This window comes from Excalfactoria chinensis, chromosome 3 (assembly GCF_039878825.1).
Source record: "Excalfactoria chinensis isolate bCotChi1 chromosome 3, bCotChi1.hap2, whole genome shotgun sequence".
Lineage (NCBI taxonomy): Eukaryota > Metazoa > Chordata > Aves > Galliformes > Phasianidae > Excalfactoria > Excalfactoria chinensis.
In genome coordinates, this window is record NC_092827.1 from 38548060 (window position 1) to 38570798 (window position 22739).

General features: G+C 32.8%; 1 protein-coding gene across 2 annotated transcripts in view; it reads left to right on the forward strand.

Moving 5' to 3' along the window:
* GRIK2 (glutamate ionotropic receptor kainate type subunit 2) overlaps positions 1–22739 on the forward strand; it is a 356468-nt gene that overhangs the window by 190889 nt on the left and 142840 nt on the right. For both annotated transcript variants that reach the window (XM_072333341.1, XM_072333342.1), the window contains exons 8-11: positions 3933–4076; positions 5273–5380; positions 9784–9897; positions 21003–21209. In XM_072333341.1, the coding sequence (XP_072189442.1) occupies positions 3933–4076; positions 5273–5380; positions 9784–9897; positions 21003–21209 (573 nt within the window). The remainder of the gene's footprint in view (positions 1–3932; positions 4077–5272; positions 5381–9783; positions 9898–21002; positions 21210–22739) is intronic.

Consider the following 22739-nt stretch of genomic DNA (forward strand, 5'->3'; position numbering starts at 1 on the left):
ACCAGTCAATAGAACTACGGAATATATGTATGCATACATATGTAATATGCATTTTCTTTCTCATTTTCTTTCTTTGATGAAAAAATATTGTTTGACATTCCTTCTTAATAAAATATTTCAAAATGTTTGTGTGGAAAATCCAGTTTTCTTAGACTGTCTGGAGAGTTTCAGTTGTGTTACAGAACAGTTGTATCTAAATTTAATTCTAAGAAGAGTTTTGAAGGTTTGTTATTTATTTTATTTATTATATATACTTTCTCATCCTCTCTTTAAGGGGAAATGTTCCAGCCCTCTTATCATTTAGTGGCCCTTCTCAAGACTGTCTTTAATAGGCCTGTGTCCCTATGTTAGGGACCCCAGAACAGTAGTCTGTGTGAGGTCTCACAAGAGTGGAGTAGAAGGGGAGAAAAACTTCCCTTGACTTCTTGGGTATGCTTCACCCAAGATGTGACCGGCTTTCTCCAGCCAGCCTGTATTTGTTCTTGAGATTTCCACAGTCCAGGTGCAGGATGTTGAATTTATTCTTCACAGGCCCATTACTCAAGCTTACCAAATCCCTTTGGATACCAGTCCTTCCCCCCAACACTGACTACAGCATGGTTTGGAGATGTGGGCAAACGTGCTGAGAGTGCACTTTGAGTTTCTTATCCATCAAGTGGTCCATACATGAAATCCATCTTTCTCCAATGGAGAGACAAAGATGCTGTGTGGGATTGTGTAAAATGTTTTTGCATTAATCTACTGGAGTTTAGTAAGTGCCTGTAGCATCTTCAGTTGGGATTCAGGTTAACAGAAAAAGACATTGCCTCTTAATCTGAGAAGGCATGGGGAGAAATAGTAGTGTCTTTTCCTCACCAGAGCTCTTTCACAGTGAGGTTAGACAATATTTAGCAAGTAGGACTTGCAAGTAAATAGTGCAGATAAACACAGCACCTGCAGTGAGGCTGTCAAGGAATGACAGAACACTGAGAAGGAATGCGTAGTATACAGCCGAGTTTGTGATAAAAATTAAACACAGGTATTAGTATTACTACTTGCTCTCCATTTGAGAGCTTCGTTGGGTCAACTGAAAGACTTCAAGTCATTTTAAATTTTATCAGCTTTATTTAATATTATTAGTTTGTTTGTTTTTTTTTGTTTTTTTTTGTTTTTTTTTCATGAGTAGTACTCAAATAAGTAATTATTAATATGTACGGTGAAGTTGAAAAACAAAGACAGAAAACCAACCCATTTAAAAAACTTGACTAAGATATATTTGTGCAAAACAACATAATCTTTAAAAAGTATATACCAGTAAACTAAAAAGTACACATCTCATTTTTCAGTAAGATTATTTTCTTCTATTATGAATTCACTTCTTCAGTGAATGGAAATGCAGTTCATTCTTATCTGAAGTTCAAGAACCATTCCTTATCATGAACTTCATATCCTCCTCTTCTTCCAGACTGCCAATCTGTATTTAGAAAAGATAAATAATTCCAAAAATATAACTGAGTACATTTTCTCCCAAATCCTGGACAAGTTTCTTGCTGAAACCTGCAGTGCTTTCTGTACCACAAAGCATCATTCGAGTAGTGTGATGAAGACAAATAAAGATCCATGGACAAATAGCAATAAGACAAAAAAGCTTAGCAAGCCTAACAAATGAAGTTTGAGAGTTAGACTAATTGCTACCAGTTCCTGCTGTCTCAAAAGAAAGATAAAGGGACATAAAATAGTTCAACTTGAAAATTCAAGCATATATTTTATATCTTTTTCTGAGTCCTGTAGTGTTTATTTCTCATTCAATAAAATCAGTTATTGCAGAGAGGTGAGCGTGATATTGAATCATTAAGCCATTTGTTTCAAGTGTATGGGTCTATCTGTCTTCATGCAATAAAAACATTGAAGTCCTCATTTAACATTAATATACCTATACAAGGTGGATTGAGGAATCTCAGTCTGTGTAAACAATTTATCTTGTAGCATCTAAAAATCAAATAGGGCACACAACTTTGAACCAGGGATTATTTTCGGTTGTGTGTATCAGAGTGTATTCAGCTTTAGGTTTATTTTCACTGAAGAATTACTTATCAGTTGAGTATGAATAATATTAACAGAATTCAAATTACTTCCATAATTTCAGTGTTTTTTTATTGTTTCCACTGGAGCTGACTGTCCTACAGACTTCAAGCTCAGTATCTTACAGAGTTTGACAAAAAGCCATGTTACTCTCCATCTGGCATAATGCCCACTTGATTCCTGCTGATGAGTCTTACTGGTTCCATGTTGAAAGTTCTATCTACTTAATCTGTTAGTGCTATTTTTGCTTCTTAATAGATTGCTTTTGCAAAGGCTTCACAGCAATTTCAATTTCCCTTCATTAGTGCAAGGTCTACAAGCTAAAAATTAAAACTGATAAAACAAAAATAAAGAAACAAGCTCCAAACATACTGCTTGCATTTTTGAGCCAGATTAGTGCACTGAACTTACTTTATAGTTTATTTTAAAATCTTTTGTCAAGACTCCAATTTCTGCCAAAAATATTAAGCTTTGTATGATGCTTAGTCAGCATGTCATTCCTGCTTTTGAGAGTTCCACTGTCTCCTTGTCAGGTATAAGCTTGCCTTAAAAGCATTTTATTGCCTTAAAAATAATAAACAATTTGGGAGAAAAAAAAATATTTTCTGACTGATTTGGAGTGTCTGCATCAGCTGCTTGATGTCTCAGATCATTGAAACCTATTATATTAGCTATTTAAAATAAGGATTTATTTCTATTTGAATTTCGAGATCTCTCCTTCAGAGAGCCATTTACATGCTAATGTATATTTTCCCCTTTAACAGTAGCTTATGGGCTATAATGGTAGAACATTTTTGCAGTTTTATGTTTAATTTTATTGTAAAGAGCCTTGGGATGCATTTCCATGAAAGGTACTATATAAGCTCATTTTGTATTGCATTGTATTGTATTGTGACAAGTGCAGTAATCCTCAGATTTCCTGTCCATTAAAGAACTCATTTCACAGCTCACTAATTATGTGAATGAGAAGGGGAAATAGGTCCCTTTTCCCTAAGGTATGTTGAGCAGATGGCAGAGCATTCATTTCTACTTGTGAATCTAAGGTCTTCTCTTTTGGTTCAGAGGCTCATTTCTGTTTATCAAACAGAAGAAGAAAAGAGAAGTCAGTTTCTTTACAATATGACAGTATGCACTGGAAGGCTGTGTCTATCCTTTGGTAATACAACAGTAGTTAGTACATGCCGCATCTGAACAGTCCATTTATTTAGCATAGGACATGAAACAATTAAATGAACAAGCAATTTGATGCAGTTCTAGTTTGCCACAGTTTTTTTTTTTTTTTTTTTTTTTTTTTTTTTTTTTTTTTTTTTTTTTTTTATGAGATATTGATTAGGTTCACTCTAGGTATTTGAAACATTGCCTATAAACAGTTACAAATGAATCAGCTGAATGTCTTTAGGACAGTATTTAGTGTGAAACTCCCATTAGAAAAACACTACTTCCTTAGACCTTAGAATTTTCTCTCATAGTCTGGGTTTTGCAACTTTGCTTATCTGCTTTTCTTTCTCCTCCCTCATAGAAATAACTGTCTTGAGTCAAACATGCATATATAGGCCCCTAAAGCATTGCATTTTTAAAGATCATAAGGGTCATCAGTGGTAATGGTGCCTTACTGTGATCCTAAAAGCTTGATATTTGAGTACCAAATAACTATCAAAGAGAATCAAAGAGAAAAGCTGAAATTAAAAGTCTGGATGCATCTGTGGGACTTGGCAGTAAGGTTGTATCATATAGTGCTACACATGCAATCAGATTATTTTCTCACTATAGTCTTAAGGAGAAGTACTAAATTTTTTTTCTTCTTTTCTAACCAGTGGGCCATCACTTGTTTTCATTTTAAGTTCATTGTACTGATTTCATTCTAATTTCAGACGGATGCAGCTCTAATGTATGATGCAGTTCATGTGGTGTCGGTGGCTGTCCAGCAGTTCCCACAGATGACTGTCAGTTCACTACAGTGTAATCGTCACAAACCATGGCGCTTTGGGACCCGCTTTATGAGTCTCATTAAGGAGGTGAGTCACTAATAAGATATATCCTTCTTCCTTGCTTTCCTTTCTTCCAATCCCCGTTAATTTTTATATTAATCCCACTTGAATTCTACTTTTTGTGTTGTTGGTGGTTGTGATGGTATTTTTTTGTTTGTTTGTTTTTTTCTCCCCCAGATGAATGTGGCTCTTCTAAGCTTGTTACTTAATATATAACATAAATAAATAAAACATAAATAGATTGACAGACAAGACAAGCATCTTCATTTGCAAACAGGTTTTCCCAAGCTTTTAGGTGCAGCAAACCATACAATGCGGAGAAACAAAAAAAGAGTGAAATGACTGCATTCTAAAAACTATTTTTAGAATACTATTTTTAGAACATTTCTGTTGTGTTAGAAAAACATCCCTCATGACCCAAAGCCCTTGACAAGCAATTAAAAATTCAGAAGCTAAACACTGGCAAAAAAACAAAGGGACCAAGAAGGAAGTTTACTAACTTGTTTTAATTTTCACTTCTTTTGCTGGAAAGAACTAATATTTATGACATCTTGTTCTATAAATAATTCCTTGTTTCTCATTCTTTATATACAAAATACTATAGTAAAGATAATTATTTGCAATAGAATATAATCTTCGTTTTAACCAAAATTGCTTTAAAGATCATAGCTTTGTAATTCTCATACCCCCATTTAACATAGCTTCAGAACCAGGATAACTTTAAATAATAAAGAAATAGGATACTTTCATTAAAAGTAAGGAATTGGATCTGGGAGACATCTTTTTTTTTCTGTCTCAGTGTGGTCTCAGAGGATTCAGCATCTTGTAAAAGTAAGCCCTTGTTTGAATTAAATGTCCTGACAGAATAACAAAATACAGAGTTCATGAAAAGAATTGGGTGTGTGGGATGGGAGAAAGAAGTGAAAACATAGGTATGAATACTGGAAAAATGCAGCTTGTTATTACTTTTAGTAAAAAGTTTATTGGACAGCCTGGAAAGAGTTTTAAAATAATATTTGTGGATATTTGTGGAGATTAAAAAAGCTTAATTTAATTAGCAAAAAAGAGAATATGAAATAGCTTTTTTAAAACAGAACAAGTTGAAATACTTTAACAGAATAAATAATATTCTCTCTTTGGTAAAAGTAAGGGAAATAAAGAAAAAAGATATTTATTTATAGATTATTTATTTATTTATTTATTTATTTTCATTTCTGCTGTAGGCTCACTGGGAAGGCCTCACAGGAAGGATAACTTTCAACAAATCCAATGGTTTAAGGACGGATTTTGATTTAGATGTTATAAGCCTCAAGGAAGAAGGTCTTGAAAAGGTCTGTAAGATGTGTACCTCTGAAGTGATATGAAACAAAAACCTACCTCTCCCTGGAAAATAAATAAATAAATAAATAAATAATAATAATAAAAAAAAAAATTATTTTTCCCCTCAATGAAATTTTGTGTGGGAAGAAATATATGCGGTTTTGAAAGTGTATTTCACAAATAGCCTTTACACAAGACTGTACGTATGAAGAGGTTTGTTTTATTTTCCTTAGAAGAAGACAGTATGGCTGAAACTTTTGGTCTGACAAGTTAAGTATTTTTGTAAGATCTATTATTTTTCTTGTAATATTTTATTAGCTGGGTTTCAGTACTGTTATAATAAGAAACATTTGAGTTTTCCTCTTAGCATTTGAGTTCTTGTTGGCCAGGGAATTAGGTCATTCTTACAAAACAGATGCCCAAGTTGGTAGAAGCAAACAAAATAATGCAAACAAGTATTTTGCAGTTTGTACCTGCAGGAAAATGTTTTTAGTTTGTGTTTAGCATGTAGTCAGTGTTTAGTTATCATATTCTGTGTTTCGTAAACATTGTTTTCCCTCATCTTTAGATAAATTTTTATTTGGTATTGCTGCAAGGTAATATTGTCTTGAAAAGTAAAAAGAGAAATTGAAGGAAATCATCATGCTGCAAAGTTTTATTCATTTTTTTCTTTCTTTCTTTATTCATTTGCTTACTTATTTTGTGTAAATAGCTGAATGGAGAACATACTTTTGCAGAATCTTATTTGTCTAGTGTCAGCTTTGAAATATTAATGTTAGTAATGTTCCTCTGACTAGGAAAATATTGAAGAAGTTTATAAGCTATTAACTTGCTCTGGAATAATTAAATAGACATGAAGATTTTCAAAAAGGTCCAATGGAATACCTGTGGTTAAATAACTAAATTATATTTTAAAATATGAAGCAGTGCCCAGATAGTGAAGAGTCTTACTACAAAGTATTCCATTAACAGAGCTCTGGATACTCAAGGAAAAACAACGTATGGTTGTGATTAAATTTGCAAAGCAAGTTTGCTTTGTATACCAGTACATGGTATGATGCAAACTGTCTTCTTTCCTGAAAACAAAAATAGAAGAATTGATATCATGGGAATAGCTAAATACCGCAGTAGTGTCCAGAGAGTCAGCATGTAAGTAGAAAATTAGAATAAGAAAAGGAAGAAAAGTAAGATGGATATAAGAGAAAGTAAGATGGCTATAAGGATATTAAAGGTAATTTGAGAACCATCTAGCACCATGGGTTTTCTTCATAGTGTATTCAATTTCCTTTCTGGTAGAAATACAAACCAATTAAAGAAATGGAAATTAAATTTAATATATATGCATTTCAGTGGCATATTTGATATAACTTAACAAACTTATTCAAAATTAAAAGGTTGTCTGTGTTAACAAGTTTTTGTTATAAAGCATTTGAACTGGAAATTTCCTGAGAGAACACTGGTGTAAAATAATGCATAATGGATGTGCAGTGGGCTGAAGCAATGGTATCTTCCATCCAGATCCATGTTATGTCTGTTATTATTTCACCTTTCATACTTATATGAAGGCAGAAACATAAAAACATGTTGATTTAATTCTCAGCTGACAGTATATTACAAGATATGTACACAACTGAAAATACAAAAATAAAACAGAAATATCTACAGAGATTAGAAGTATGTGAAAAAGATAAGATTCAACAGAAAATGCTGTATTCTAAAACATAATAGAAAAAGGGAACTGCAAAACAATAATAATGAAAGATATGTGAGAGACAATAACAGAAATAGCTCTAAAAGGATACGGATGTTTTAAAAGAACCAGTGAGTTCTTCAACAGTATATGTAGAAATTCAGAGTAATGGAAGATACTTTTGGAGCCTTCGCTGTGCATTTTGTCCTTAAAGGGGTATGGTAGTGTTACTTCTTCAACAAAATATTTGGAACAAGCAGTAAGAATTAGTAACCATGCATTAGAAAAGTGTGGTAGCTGGGAAACTGTTACCAAAGAACAATGAAGAATGATATACATCCAATGAAACATATACAAGAAAACAAGACAGTTTATGTAGACAGAAGTTATTAGAAAAATTAAGCTATATGTTCATTGCCTGCAACAAATTAGATCTGGGTTTTATACTTATTTACTGAGACAGAGAAAACAATGTTGAACTAAAAAAATGGCTTTGAAGAAATCCTGTTTATTCTGAAAGAGCAGAAGGAAAGATTCCAGGAGAAATCTTTAGACCCCAGACTATGACACTTCTGAGGAGAGAGAATATATTTTTTTCAAGTCCTTTCATTTGAAAGAGTTCTTGGTTATCTTTCCAATCTTGCCTTCCAGTTAAAACTAAGCTGAATCCTCCTTACTTCCTGCTCTTCCATCCCTCCCTCCCCTCCATCTTTCACTTTTTTTGCATTCCATCTCTCTCCATCATAGCTTTCTGCTCTCCTACTTATTTCTTCTCTCCCTGCCCCCTTCACTCTCTTTTCCTCCCTTTATCACTTTCCCACTTTGTTCTCCATCTCCCCTCCCCCTTCTTCCTGCCATAGCAAGTTACCTAAATCATGTATGTTAAGTATAAAAACTACTCATTCTGAAGACAGTGATAACAGAAAATTCACTCCTCATGTAGAAAAAATGACTTGTGTGAACTTAAATTGTACGAGATACTTCTTCTACTGAAACTCTTGAATGAGGGGTGATAATCAAATATCAATCAATAAGAAGTGCCTTTACAAAATATAAACTCCCACTTGACAAAAACGATAACTTTGTGGAAGATGAAAATGGCAAAATTAATAGACAATTGGAGTGTGTCTAATGGAGTGTTGAATGAAGTTTGCTGAAAGGTCATCTGGACATACAACAACTACTTATGATTAAGTATAATAAAAATCCCAATCTATGTCAGTCTAGTGTAATAAGGAAATTATCATTCAAATTGTAATTAGATGGTGTTTATACTGAAGCAGCATTGTGAGGACAATTATTCTACACTGTAAAAGATATACACTTGTGCAAAGCAATTGCATTTAAACTCATTTAGAAAAATAATGCAATAATTAATAAATAATAAATAATGCAATAATAATGCAAGGAGTGAATGCTACTCTTTGAAAGTGTCCTGTTGATTGTTCTTATTAGTCTACGTGGGTGTAGTTAGATAAAAATCCGAAAGCTAAAAGTTGATTTGCTTGTGACTGTAAATGTATTTAAAAGTAGGGGAGGAGGTATTTTAACTTCCTGAGGAACTGGAAGTGGTAAAAATGAAAGCAAACTTAGCTTTTCTCTGTTACTGCTTCTGCTGATTCATGATCAGTTGTATTCTCAGTTTTAAGAGATGAAGTGCTATTCAACCCATGCTGAATCACATCCTGAGCATGACAGCCTGTGTGCTGTAATGTGTTGCCCAGGAATCGGTCTGGAAGATTTAATAAATATTCCTGTGTATGCTTTTATATATACACTTATACACACATATATGTGTGAATATGTATAAATATATATATGCATTTATATGTATTTACAACCAAACCTCCTATGGAACTGTTGAATTACAGAATTCTTGAATCAATTTTAAAGTTTCTGTGCATTGTATTGTGGATATTTTAAATGATAGATAAAATGCTTTCAAGACAAAAAAGAGAATTTTCCTTTTCTAGATGGGAGTGATATGAAAGATTTGATCTCTAAAAAAATGGATAGCAGCATTTATTGCCTGATTTAGTTTTATAGTGATGAAATTGCAGATGAATAACATAAACATAAGACTTCTGCCTAGTATGTGAAACTAACCTTGGCCTGTACCTTAAATCATAACCGTGGGTCCTAACTTAGATAAAAATCCTATTGACTTTACTGGAATAAGAAATTCAGTGTAGAAAATGTCAAAAGATCTATGTACTGAACATTTATCTGGAAAACAGTTAAATTACAGCACATAATCTCCTTTCATCCTTCCCAGTGACATTTTTGCCAAAATATCTTTTTGCCCCTTTGTTCTCTTTGATGAGAGAAAAGGATAAATCATTCTGTAGAGACAATCATTGTGTAGAGCTCTCTGCTCTGCACAATTTCCACCAAACTTTTGAGTTATCTTCGTATGTGGTTTCTCTTGAAGTATGAAAGTTAAGCAGAAAATTAAGTATTCAGAGTGGCTGTAGACATTCTGTGCATCATTTTTCCCCTTAATGTCACACTTCAAGAAACACAGTCTAAATTATAGTGAATTATATTTTGGAAATGTGAAGACATGAGATAATGGAATACGGTTGAATAAGAAGTATGAGCAAGCTTTATTATTTTTTCCCCTGCAGATCTGTTTGTTGTTGGTTTTTTTTCTTATCATGTTCTTTCCTAGATGATGAAATGTAATTCATAGACAATTTACATAATAATACACTGTTTTTACAGGTTGGAACTTGGGATCCACTGAGTGGCCTTAATATGACAGAGAATCAGAAAGGAAAACCAGCAAACATCACAGATTCCCTGTCCAATCGTTCTTTAATCGTTACCACCATCTTGGTAAGAAACTATGTTTGCATTTCAAAAAATATAGTTGTATGGGAAAACTGGTAGAATTTGCTACACTAATTACAGCGGTAGCAGTCTGTACAATATTGCATTTACTTAGTAATTACTCTGTCACAAATGAACTTCACTTGGTAAGTTGGTAATGGTTATTTACTCCCACCTAAATTGTAAGTAAATGATCCCATTTCTAAGGTTGTGTTAGTTGATTAGTAATTTCATTTTCCTCTTTATTGACTAAAGTTTAGATCACTGACAAAACAGTTTAGTTCAGCACCCTATGAGAAGGCAAAGAGTGTTTGTTTCAAATGGTCATCCAAATTTATTTCTTTCATATACTATTTAACACCATCACACCACTTTTAAGGAAGATAGGAAGCATTTATCTTTTATTCTCATCAAAGTAGTTACTTAATTGTTAAGTTAAAAATTGTAATCAAATTTACTTCGGCTATCTTCTTTTTCATTGCCATTATTGACAGATTCACAGCGGTGAATGAATTGTTTTGGAATTCCTTGCAATTACATATATAATGTTAAAAAATGCTCATAAATTTCCAAACTGTAGTTTTGAAATATTTATTTTAATTGCAAGAAATGGAAAATTTACCAATGGTACGTCTGCTCTGTATGTCTGCTCCCACCACCATTGCAAGTTTGCAGATATATAAAAAAAATACATTTCTATATTGGGCCTATGTGGCAAACTTTTGGTAGTAGGGGGCTGCAGGGGTGGTAGAGGTTGCAAATTTGTTTTGTTTTGTTTTGTTTTTATTCTCTACCAGAGATAACAGCAGAGTGACAAAGATCAATCCTACAAGAAACACATTCAGTAACTTAAGATGTTTCAATTAGATTTATTTATTCAATATTTATTTAATTATATTTTAATATCTGTCTATTGGTGAGATTTAAGTCCATGTAGTGTAGGTATTGGATTAATTTTACATATTGATACTTTAAATTCCATGATTTTATTTGAAATAGTGATCTCAAAAAAGGGTAAGATAATGTAAATAGTAGCACTATCAATAAGCATTGATTTTGAAAAAGTAAAGCTCAAAATAGGCCCCTAAGATTTATGATGGGATCTGCTTGCTATAGTCAAGGGTGTCCTTTCTACTAGAGAAATACAATAGTTCAAATAGGTATTGTGAATGGGTCACTTGTAACTTCCTGTGCATCAGATATTGCTCAGACAAAGTTTTGGTAATTGCAATAACTCTATTCAGCTATGAAGACACATTACATTAAAGGTATTTGTTAGAAATGAAAGCAAAAATTTTTTTTGTTTGTTTGGTTTGTTTTTGTTGTTTTTTTTTTTTTACTCTATGAGCTTAATCAATATATTGATATATATATATAAATTAATATATTTCTGGATTTCCATTTTGTAGCAAAGCAAGGGAACAATATACAAAGCTGCAGTTCTTAGGAGCCTGTCTTATTATTGACAACCTTGTTCTCCATTTGTTTTTGAGAATACTGTTTAAGGAAAGGCAGTTCTGGCTTTAAAGCTTCACACATGATTTTTCTGGGTTGGTTTCTCATACTGAAGTTTCCCTGCAGTAGTCATTAGTCTACTAGTTGCTGTTTCTCTGTTTTCTGTGGGGGTAGGAGATAGATTGACTGATTGATTTATTCATTTTAATCCACACTCATTGGAAATTCTAAGATAAGAAAAAAATGTTTTCCTTTCAAATACAAATACGTCTGATACTCTTACTATATCTTAATCATGGAGACAATATTATTTAGTTCAGATGGAAAAAGATATCAGTGCATTTCGCAGTGTTGCAAGAGTTTGATTTAACATTCTGTGGTTTATTGAGGGAAGTAGTTTTGCCAGAATTGGAAATCCACTCATACCTGTTTTTATTTGCTGTGATGGAAGTTTAGTAAAATTTTTTGGGATGTAGCTGAAATAAAGTCTGGATGAAGTGAAATTGGGGAGAAATAAAGAAATTTATTTCTATTTCTCTGCCTGACAAAAAGAGTGAAACTGCATGAAAGAACAGTTATGGCTTCAGTTCTTCATGCAGTAGTTTATTCTTATGTTTTTCATGTTTCACAAGATCACACTAGGGATCTTCTAGGAAGCATCCTAAAAGATATCAGGTATGATATCTTTAATATAAAAGATATATGCGTGTATATATGTATGTATGCAATATATTACCGTAATGTTAATATTATAATAAATAATATTATATAATTATAATATTATATAATATATTAAATAATTATTTATTTTTATATTAATATTATGGTAATATAATGAATATAATATAATGAATTTCTATTATAGGTAGTATTATAGAGGAAGGTTAATTTGCTGTTTCTTGTAGATCTTTTCTTCAGTCAGACATGCTGGCACAAATGACTAGTGAGATGTCTTAGTCATATATTACATTGTTTTGATTGCCTCTAACTAATGGATTTCTTCACCTCTCCTTGTTGGATTTTGACTGCCAGCTACGAAAGCCTATTGTGTATTCCTTACTTTTGTATTCCTAACTAAATGTTAATCAGATATGACAGCCTTTTAACTCCAGTATCCCTGGTGAACAGAAGCTAATGATTAGAATTTTCTGTTCTAATAGAGAAGGATTTTGAAGTTGGTTTTCTCTTTTCACCAGCACTTTTTGTTTTATTTTGTTTTTCAGTATTGATATTATGACAAAAAAAACAAAACAAAACAAAACAAAACCGTCTGTATTCTTTAAAACATACGTCTTTGTTTTGTATTAGAGAAAAATCATAACTTTGACAATTATCCTTAAAATTAGGATAATTTGAAATGTTGAAGTTACTGTCATTTCTAATAATAACTTGAGACAAGATATAATAATAATAATAATAATAATAAAAGTGATGAAACAATTCAAGTAAGCATTTCTTGTCCAAGTCTGTTTGCAAAGAGATTATATAGAGAAAGGTAATGAAATATTAAAAAAAAAAAAAAAAAAAAAAAAAGGTATTGCAGTAAAATTTTTCTACTTTGACATCTGGTAGAATAAGTGGAATTCCATTCAAGTGTCAGTTATGTCAGTTGTGTACTTTAAATGCCAAAAGAAGCCTGTATGGCCTATTAATTAAATAAAGCAATTTTAATTCAACACGTAGAAACATAAGGAGATATTTTTTTATTGTGGAAGCCAACTTCAAGTTTGTGATGCAACTTACACATTAGAAAATGAATACAGTTAAAAGATTTGCAGGTAGAATATGAAAATAGAAAACGATGAAACTGTTAGTTGTGATAGAAACTGATAGTTGTGATGGGAAAAATAAAAGCTCTTTGAATATAGTACACTTGCAGAATATCAGAAATCGTACACTGCAGAAAATTATTATGAGAAAACCAATTATTTTTATTTGTGGATGTGTCATGGGAACAATTTGGTCATGTAGTTTGGCCTTGGATACAATTGAAAACTGACTGTCATTTCTTTCTCCAACTTATCCAGTTATTATATCACTAGGTGTTTGGACATCAGAAGACAAATTATATCAAATGAGGAATTTATGTAATCCCAGCATACATACTTCAATATTTTGATTTTTAACTTTTAACTTTTTTTTTTTTTTTTTTTTTTTTTTTTAATCCAGAAGAATGATAACCGCTCAGATAGATCACGGTATATGACAATTGTCTAACCTGTGCTTATTATCCCCACTTTTCTGCCACTGAAAATTATCACCGTGGCTAAATTTGACCACACAGGCAGGAGGACTACACCTCCTGGTATAGCAAAATTCAAGTTTATTTTGAAGTAATTTCAAGTAAATTTTCTTTGAAGAATATTTATTGCCTATATCTTCATTCCCAAATTTAGTACTTACTTTCTTGAGGGGTGGAGGAGTTTTTCTTTATCAGCTTTCCTTGAAGATATTTTAGTCCTGTGATTCACTAAATGATGACTTTGATTGTCCAACAAGTTGACCTGTTAGAAAATTAAAAATGTGTTCACAATATGAACATGAAATTATAATTATTATATTTAGGGATTCTCTCTCTCTCTCTCTCTCTCTATATATATATATATATATATTTTTTTTTTTCTTAAAGCTATGATTTCCATTATAATTTCTCAAAGTCTAAAGGAAAACAGTTAAAATATGCACCATATCCTTGAGTCCATCTTTCTATCTTACCACAGGCTTTGTGTCTTGTCCTTGTTACTTACTGTTCGCCCAACATTTATCACTGAAAAAAAAGAAAAAATTGAGCTTACGAGTGCATTGATTATTTTCAGAATTGGATTATATTAGAATATACAGATTATTTGAATATGGTGTTACCTAGAAAGGTTTTTAAGGATTACTTGATTACAATTAACTTTTGATCAGTCATGTTTTAATGGATTTAATTGGGTGTAAATTTTGCTGCTGTCCTAGCTTTATCAATATTTTATTTCGTAACAACATGCAATAGGCTGTTGGGTGCAGAGACATTTCTATTTTTTATTTTTCTTTATTACTCTTAATTAGTATTTACTATCATCTCACATTCCTTTAAATAAATAAGTTTCTCCTATCTCCTTTTTCCTCTTCCTTCCCTCCCACCCACCCCCCACCCTGCCCATCTTTTCTTCTTAAGGGAGGTAAGGGTGTTGTATGATTAACTCTTCAAACTGCAACAACTGCAAAATTTTATATGGAAAAAAATTAAAATGCTTAGGCTTTGTAGTCAACCATCAACTCAGTAAATAAGAAATACACAAGATTAATTTCTCCTTGGTGTCAGATTTTGTTGTTGTTTTACTAATGTTTACTTCAAGGGTGGTTTGGCCTTCTTTCAGTTGTATGTGAAGCAAATAACTAAGTCATGACTACTAGGTTTAAATTAGTTCTTGATTCTGTAATTAATTCTTATCTAATTTCAGTCTGATATGAACAGTACCTTAAGTATTTTTGCACCAGGATACATTCTTTTTTTTTTTTTTTTTTTTTTTTTTTTTTTTTTTTTTTTTTTAAACTGTTTATTTTGGAGCATTTAACTATGGATTGTGTCACTTGTTATTTATTTCACTCAGATTGGTGTCCACTCCAAATATATGTCTGTTTTTGCTTTCTCTTGGAAGTGTAATAGCACTTGAGACATGTATTTATTGATTAAGTCCCATTTTCTAATTCATCCCTTACAACACTGACAAAGAGTCATTCGATTAATATGAGGGCAGATCTGAAAGTAATGTCTCCTATTTTACTGTGTTTGCCCATGACATCAGAAGTGGATGTCAGGGTATTAACTAAGGTTGAACCTTTCTACCCATGTTGTGCTATATTTTGTGCAACAGATGGCAGCAGAGGGGAAATCTGGCAAAATGGCATCTGAAGTGCATATGAAGGAAAGTTGTGTTCCACCATATGAAAAAAATAAAATAAAAAAAATCAGTACAGTGAGATGTTGGGTATTGCATTTCAACAGAGGAGACAGCAGTGTGAAAGATAATCATGTTCCATATGGCCTTAAGCAGCTGTCAGACCATGAACCAAAGAGCATGTCCATCAACTCATCCATGTGACTTGGTGGATTACATCCAGGAAAATGTGTACAGAGCTGAACACTGGCTTCAGCATTGGAAAAAATAGTAGCAAAGTTTGTGCTATGTGTTTTCCACGAATGCTCATGCAGAAACAAAAGGAACATGTGCTACTGAACCAATACAAGGCTGAAGGTGACAGTTGCCTGGGTCACATCTTTATTGGGAATGAGATGTGATGTCATCTCTGCAAGCCAAAGTCAAAATGTGAGTCCACGGAGTGGTGATGTGTATTTTATATTGAAATAAGTTCAAGATATTGCCTTCAGTAGGTAATGTTCACTGTCTTGTGAAATAGGAAATAGGTGATCCTTCAGGATTTGCTGGAAACTGAATAAGCGATCAACTCTACTATATTGTGATGCTGACTAAGCTGAATGCTCGGACTTCCAGACTCAGTCCAGAGAATAAGAAAGCCTTTCTCGTGCAGCACAATAATGCCAGGTTCCATACCAGCTGGAAGACCATGAAGCATATTTCTAATCTTGGCTGGACTATCCCCCCATATAGTCCATATTTGGCACCTTTTGAATTTCAGCTGTTCAGGCTGTTTAAAGATGGATAGTGTGGGAGATATTTTCCTAGAAATGATACAGTCATACATGCTATGAAAACAGTGGACCCCTTCTGCTGGTGCAGATTTTTACAAGGACATGCAGGTTCATGTCTGTTGATAGTGAAAATGCATAGCTAATGATACTGACTGCTGAGTTCTGTTACTGAGATTTATTTATTTATTTATTTATTTATTTATTTATTTATTTTCTGTCTGGTAGTGCTATTTTACTCTAAGAATCTGTTGTAATTTCCATGGACTCAAGTAGGAGGCATTACTATCAGAATGACCTACAGAGAATGTATGAACAATAAATACAAGTATTTTGGTTAATGTGGTCTTTTCTTAATGAATGAAAATAGATGTAATATTCTGGGAAAGCATAGCTTCTTGCTAGGTCTATGATCTTGATTACATTTTTCTAATATTTTTCTCTTCCACATCTTATCTTGGAATTTATATTTACTAATATTTTAATAAAATATTTTTTCTACCTTATATCCCTTATAGGCTTGATTAATTTCCTCTTTATTGAGTTTTTGAACAAGCATTCATTTCTGTCTTTTCCACTGGACTAAGTTCTAATCAGATGCTTTTACAGATAATTGATTTTCTTTGCGTTGAGATAAAGGCCACGTAATTTAGATGTTTTTTTCCAGCTAGACACAAACATCTTTTCATGAAACAAGATCACTTTCTACTGTATCACTCAATTCAGCTGAATTTGCTTTTACTTGTGTTCTTTCATTGGACTTGAATGATCTCAAGAATAGAATTCTCTACCACCATCCCCTGGGATCTGTAAGGCTCCTACAGTATATTACAGTTACATTAATCTGTTAACAGACATGGGTAGCCTTAGTACAATGACCACAATGACCAAGTTGAGTGATCCCCTTACAGGGAGAAGTTAGCTAATTTCCATTTCTAACTATTCTTAGAAAAAAATTTACAGTAAATACTATTAAGAAGATAATATAACTAGGAAACAAAAGCTTAAATATATATGTGTACCTTTGAGTATGTGTAATTTAAACTCCATTTTTCCTTACTTAAGGTTTATAAATTTCTGTGATTTAAATCTTGTGACAAAATTCTAGTTTATCTAGACTTCCAATTTCAACTAATAATAATAATATTTTATTTTATTATAAATATTTCATTGGCCTCATTACAACCAATGTTCTTTTTCTTTTTAATGTATTTTTTTTTAATGTATAAACTTAGTTTGAGTTGCATATACCACTTTTACTGTGCATATACCACTTTTACCTAGATTTAGAGCTCTTATTTTATTTACATAATGAATAATTTGTTCTGTGTCTTTATAATGATAATCAAAAAGAAGTCAGTGCAGAGAAGTAACTGAGTGCACCTTTTACAAGTGGAAAAACACTGTATTGTATTTGTGTAAGCTCTGTTGCATAATAGTCCAAGAGCATACATATATATTTTCTATTTCAAATTACAGCAAAGCTGTTTTCTTAGTAGCCATTGTGAAATAAATCACATGGCATCCAATTGTGGCCAAATTTATTTTGAATGTTACTAAAGTGCTTTCCACCCCCCCCCCCCCCAAATCCTTTCCCTTTCCCTTGCCTTTTATGAAGAAGATAATGAATTCTTCATTACAAGTGCGTTTACAGACATTTCAGATTATTAAAATTTTATTCCATCTCGTTACAGAGCAATCCCCTCAGACATTTGCATTTTTTTTCCTATGAATTATTTTTGTGTTAATATTCTTGAATGTTATTTTCCACATTCAATTTCACACATCAAAAATAATTTAAACAAGAGGTAAAGTAATTTGGATGACAATAAAAGTTGTTTTTAGAATGCAGTTATTTACTCTCACTTTGATTGCTCCCATTTCAGGACAATCATCCTCAATAGAAAGTCATGATAGAATCCCTTTCTTACAGCCTAAATGAATTCAGAGTAGGCACATTTTCACTAAAAATTGTCTCTGCATGAGCATTTCTTTTAGAAAATGTGTGTAGTTGACAGTGCTTATTCAATGGCTTTTGCTTCAGGCATTTCAAGCAGTAATAATGGTGTTATGGGGAAGGTGAGTTTTGTTTATTTGTTTTTATTTATTGGGGGCCTGTCCACTTGAAAGAGTATATTTATTCATAAATCTAAATTGAAATTGTTTAGAAGATTTTAATGAATATTTTTAAACATTATGCAAATAATTCTGACTAACTCATTTTTTGATAAGGTGTAGTAAATTTTGGAGAGTTGTGTTTTCAGGAGCAATGGATAACATTAAATTTAGAGAAAGACTAAATTAGTATAAAAGAGTTGATGATCTTTGAAAATTTCCTGGCTTAAATATTTTATTTCTAATGGTTTATAATCATCCTTATGAAAGATTTTGGTGGAAGTGATAATTTACCAGAAAGCTATGATGATGGTATGTTTAGTGCATTGATGTTTTCCTGAATGTACATGTCAATCAATTTTATAATATTTGTCTGTATATAAAATTCAACCTTGAAGAAATAAAGCATATTTTAACATGGAAATGTTCAGATCAAACAAACAAGCAAACAAAAAAACCCCAACACTATATTCAGTGTTTAAAATATACCTTAAATATTGCCAGAGAAGGACCTGAGAAAACTAGTGTAAAATAAGAGCTATCACGTGTGGTGCTCATGACAATAAATGAACTCTGAATCCCAATAAGCTAAGTGAGGAACTGTATTGAACTGCAAGTAGAATCCATGAAGACATATATATATATATATATATATGCATATATATGTGTGTGTGTGTGTGTGTGTGTATGGGGCAGTGTCCAGGTTTGTTTTAATGAACTTCTAGGAAAATATGCATGAATGTATGGATGAGCTAGATGTGTCAGTGAAGGAAATCTGTTGGTCCTTCCAGGGCAAAGAAGACATAACAGCATACACTGGTGATTGATTATACTAACTCTCTGATATCACACACATTTAATTATTCTCCATGTAATACAGTATTGCATGGAATGAAAGATAGAAGCAGAAGTCCTGTTAGGAAAATAGATTTCAAATAGACTGTGAGGTATATCACTGTAAATATCTGAACAAGTGAGAGAGCAAATATCTAGGTTCTCTGTATACGAACATTCCAAGCTATCTAGGAACTTCATATCGTTCTGTTTGAGATGGACGTGTCTGAGATTTTCATATCTTCAGTTATAAATGTTTGAATTTAAAGTTTGCTTAAATAATTTTATTCAGTGTTTCAATTTAATATTGGATAATATATTTGAAGTAACTACTGTTGGTAAAGGAATTCTAGACATTTTGAAAATTTGGGTTTTTAGAGTTAGGGTACTGGTTAGGCTGCAGTTGGACTTGATGATCTTCAGGGTCTTTTCCAACCTGGGTAATTCTATGATTCTATGATTCCAAAACAACTGAACTGAACAGCTGATGTAAAAAAATTTTAATTGTCAAAGTTTAATTTATTATATGATGAACATTCTTTCTATAGCAGACAGATAGAGTTCCCCAGATGGCTATTTTCTTTGCCTTCTTTTATCTATATGTAATTAAGGTTCTTCTTCTAGCAACACAGTCCAAGCTCTTAGATAACCTACTGTGGCACTTAATTATGCCCATCATTATAAAATCACCCCTTATATCTAATCTGGATTTCTTCTGTGAAGATTTCTGGCCATTACTAATTGTCCCATCTACAGAAAATAACATCTCATATTCCAGTTTGCAACCATCTTGTATGTGTTGAATACTTTGATCACTCCCCAGTGAATCCATTATACCTTAAGAGGAGCAAAAAAATAAACAGAAAAACAAACATCTTCTGATGATATATCTTCTGATGGCAAATGTTCTCCTTGTTTTATCCCTTGTGTTTAGGGTAAAATTCTGCATGCCAGCATTCCTGTTTTTTCCTGTAGACAAAAAAGCTTAAATCATGGGTCACCTCAAGATACATTTACATCAGAAATGCTGACAGATCTTTAGTAAAGCTGTCACATGCCTGTGCAATGAAATGCCTTTAACCCCACTGAATGCTGATGTGGAGATTTAGAGCTCTATGAATTCTATTTAGTTACCCTGGAGAGTTTATCTGAGACTTGTTGCACCTACTACCATTTTTCTTACCTTTCTTGGTTCTTATTTTTTTTTTATTTTTTATACAAAATGAAAAACAAACAAACAACAAAAAAAACCCCACTCCTTTCTAAAGCATTAGTACAGACTAAGTCATATATTGAACCTTTCTTGTACTACTTGAAGATTTATACTAAGCCCAATCATTGGTTTGATTTATTTTTTCCTTCAGCTTTGTATTTGAGGAAGATTATCCAAAATAAAGAGATGCTAAAGCCTTGCATTTTGCCTAAATATTTCTTCCTATAACTGAATATTTTTATGCTAATTTTATTTACTGCCCTATTTCCACACCACCTTATGTGGAGAAGCCACATCATAGTCTAAATTATAAATATATATGAAAATAAATGCTTAAAGACAGTCAGTTTTCACGGAACATATGCCATAGAATTCCCTTTTTGAGTTTAATTCTTGTCTGTTTTTGCCACAGTGTTAAAAATTGAAGGATATAACTTGAAGCAGTAGGATAGACATTTCTTTCTCCCTCTGTGGGTTTTCTACACTTCGCCTATGAAACCACTGAGAAAACAGTAAAGGGCTCATATCAAGAGAAACATAAAACCTTATTCTTTGGGGTTTGAATTAAAATTTTATTTTTGTTCAGTTGCTAAATCACATTTTTATTGTATTATGAGAGACTTACCATTTTCATCCAAACAATGCATTTAGTATTAATGCATAATGTGACGTGCTAATGAGACTTACGGGGAAAAGTTAAGAGAATTCTACTTTTCATTTAATTCTTTTCACAGTGAGGGTAATCATATAGTATAGTAATTTAGATTAAAAAGAATAGAAAAGAAAGATATGAGGGGATATTCAATGCTTGTTCTTTCTTTTCATTTTCAAATTTTACAGGAAGAGCCATATGTAATGTTCAAGAAGTCAGATAAACCTTTGTATGGAAATGATCGATTTGAAGGTTATTGCATTGACCTCCTCAGGGAGCTGTCTACTATCCTTGGATTTTCCTATGAGATTAGACTGGTGGAGGATGGAAAATATGGAGCCCAGGAGGATGCCAGTGGACAGTGGAATGGAATGGTTCGTGAATTGATTGATCATGTAAGTTTATTTTTGTGGCTTTTTACTATCCATTTAGATTTCAGTTTAATCTGTACCAATTATTAAACACTGTACAGTAGGACCATTTGAATAGTGGTGCCTTGGAGAATGTTTAAAAGTGTAATACAAGTAGATCCACATCCATGATTTTTTTTATCCAAATTCTGTTTGTTAAACCAAGACTATTCTACATCTTTATTTTGTCAATAGACAGTGTTTAATTTTTTCCAAACTAGTTTTGCTCTTCCATGGCACATTTCTAAGTAAAAATAAAGAATAAATAATACTCAGAACTTCTTTCAGTGAACAAATATCTCTTGTTTATATTTTTGTGGGATTCTTTTTGTGGCAGAATGTATATCTTCATTAATCCATAGAAGATCTGCTCTGATAGTGGATCTGAGACACATAAATTATTTGATATACATAGAAGAGCATATGTCTTAAAACTTGAGCAAGTGCAAACAGTGAGATAGCAACATATACCGATGCAGCAAAATAGTGAAACATGTTTTAAAACAGATACTATTAGAATTAGATCAGAAATTAGCTTGTGTCCTATCAGATTTGGTCATGCCAGTTGAACTCAGCTTTTTAGACTCATTTTACATTGTAAGTTTTTTGAGAATTTTGTTGTTTTATCTTTTGGCATTTATCTGGGTGAATTACTTCAAAGAGAGACATTTGATCAAAGAATTTAAGACAATTTATACTCTGCACATCACTGTCACTTTAAATAGGTAGAAGGGGAGAATGCTCATAAGTGGATCTTAAGGGAGACTATAAAGGTACAATAGAAATATGCCAGCATTAACCATAGGAGCATTGGTATCAAGTGCCTTAACAGAGTTTGACCCCTGTCCAGTACCAGTTCTCTTCCGTGATGTGGCTCCTGAGCACTCACATTCCATGTTTCTTGCAAGACGATATTGCGGCCCTCCTCATCTCATCAACAAGGGACATTTTACTCATTTGCATGAAGTCTTCTGTATCTGGTATTCCTACTTCCAGCCAATTTAACCTGTTCTGCAGTGAAGCCTTCTTGCCCTCAGAGCCAGGTTGTTCATCAGCCAAGAATTACCACTGATGAGTAATTACAATTTGAATTTCTCCTTTACAACTGACAGATGTCTGGTGCCCCTTCAGCTTCTTTAAGCTGTCTAGGACACCCACATATTGCTGGCATATCTAAGACTTGTGACAGAGCATCAACTAGAGGCAGAAGAGTATCTTATAGCATGTTGCAAGCTCTAGTTCACTTCACTCCCCTGCTTGAGGGGGGAAGGGCAGTACAGAGGGACCTGGATTGATGGGCCAAGGTTAACTGTATGAGTTTCAATAGGGCCAAGTTTTGGGTCCTGCACTGTGGTCACAACAACCCCAGGCAACCCTGAAGGCTTGGGGAGGAGTAGCTGGAAAATTGCCTGATAGAAAGGGACCTTGGTGTACTGATGGACAGTCAGCTGAATGTGAGCCAGCAGTGTGCCCAGGTGGCCAAGAAGGCCAATGGCATCCTGGCTTGTATCAGGA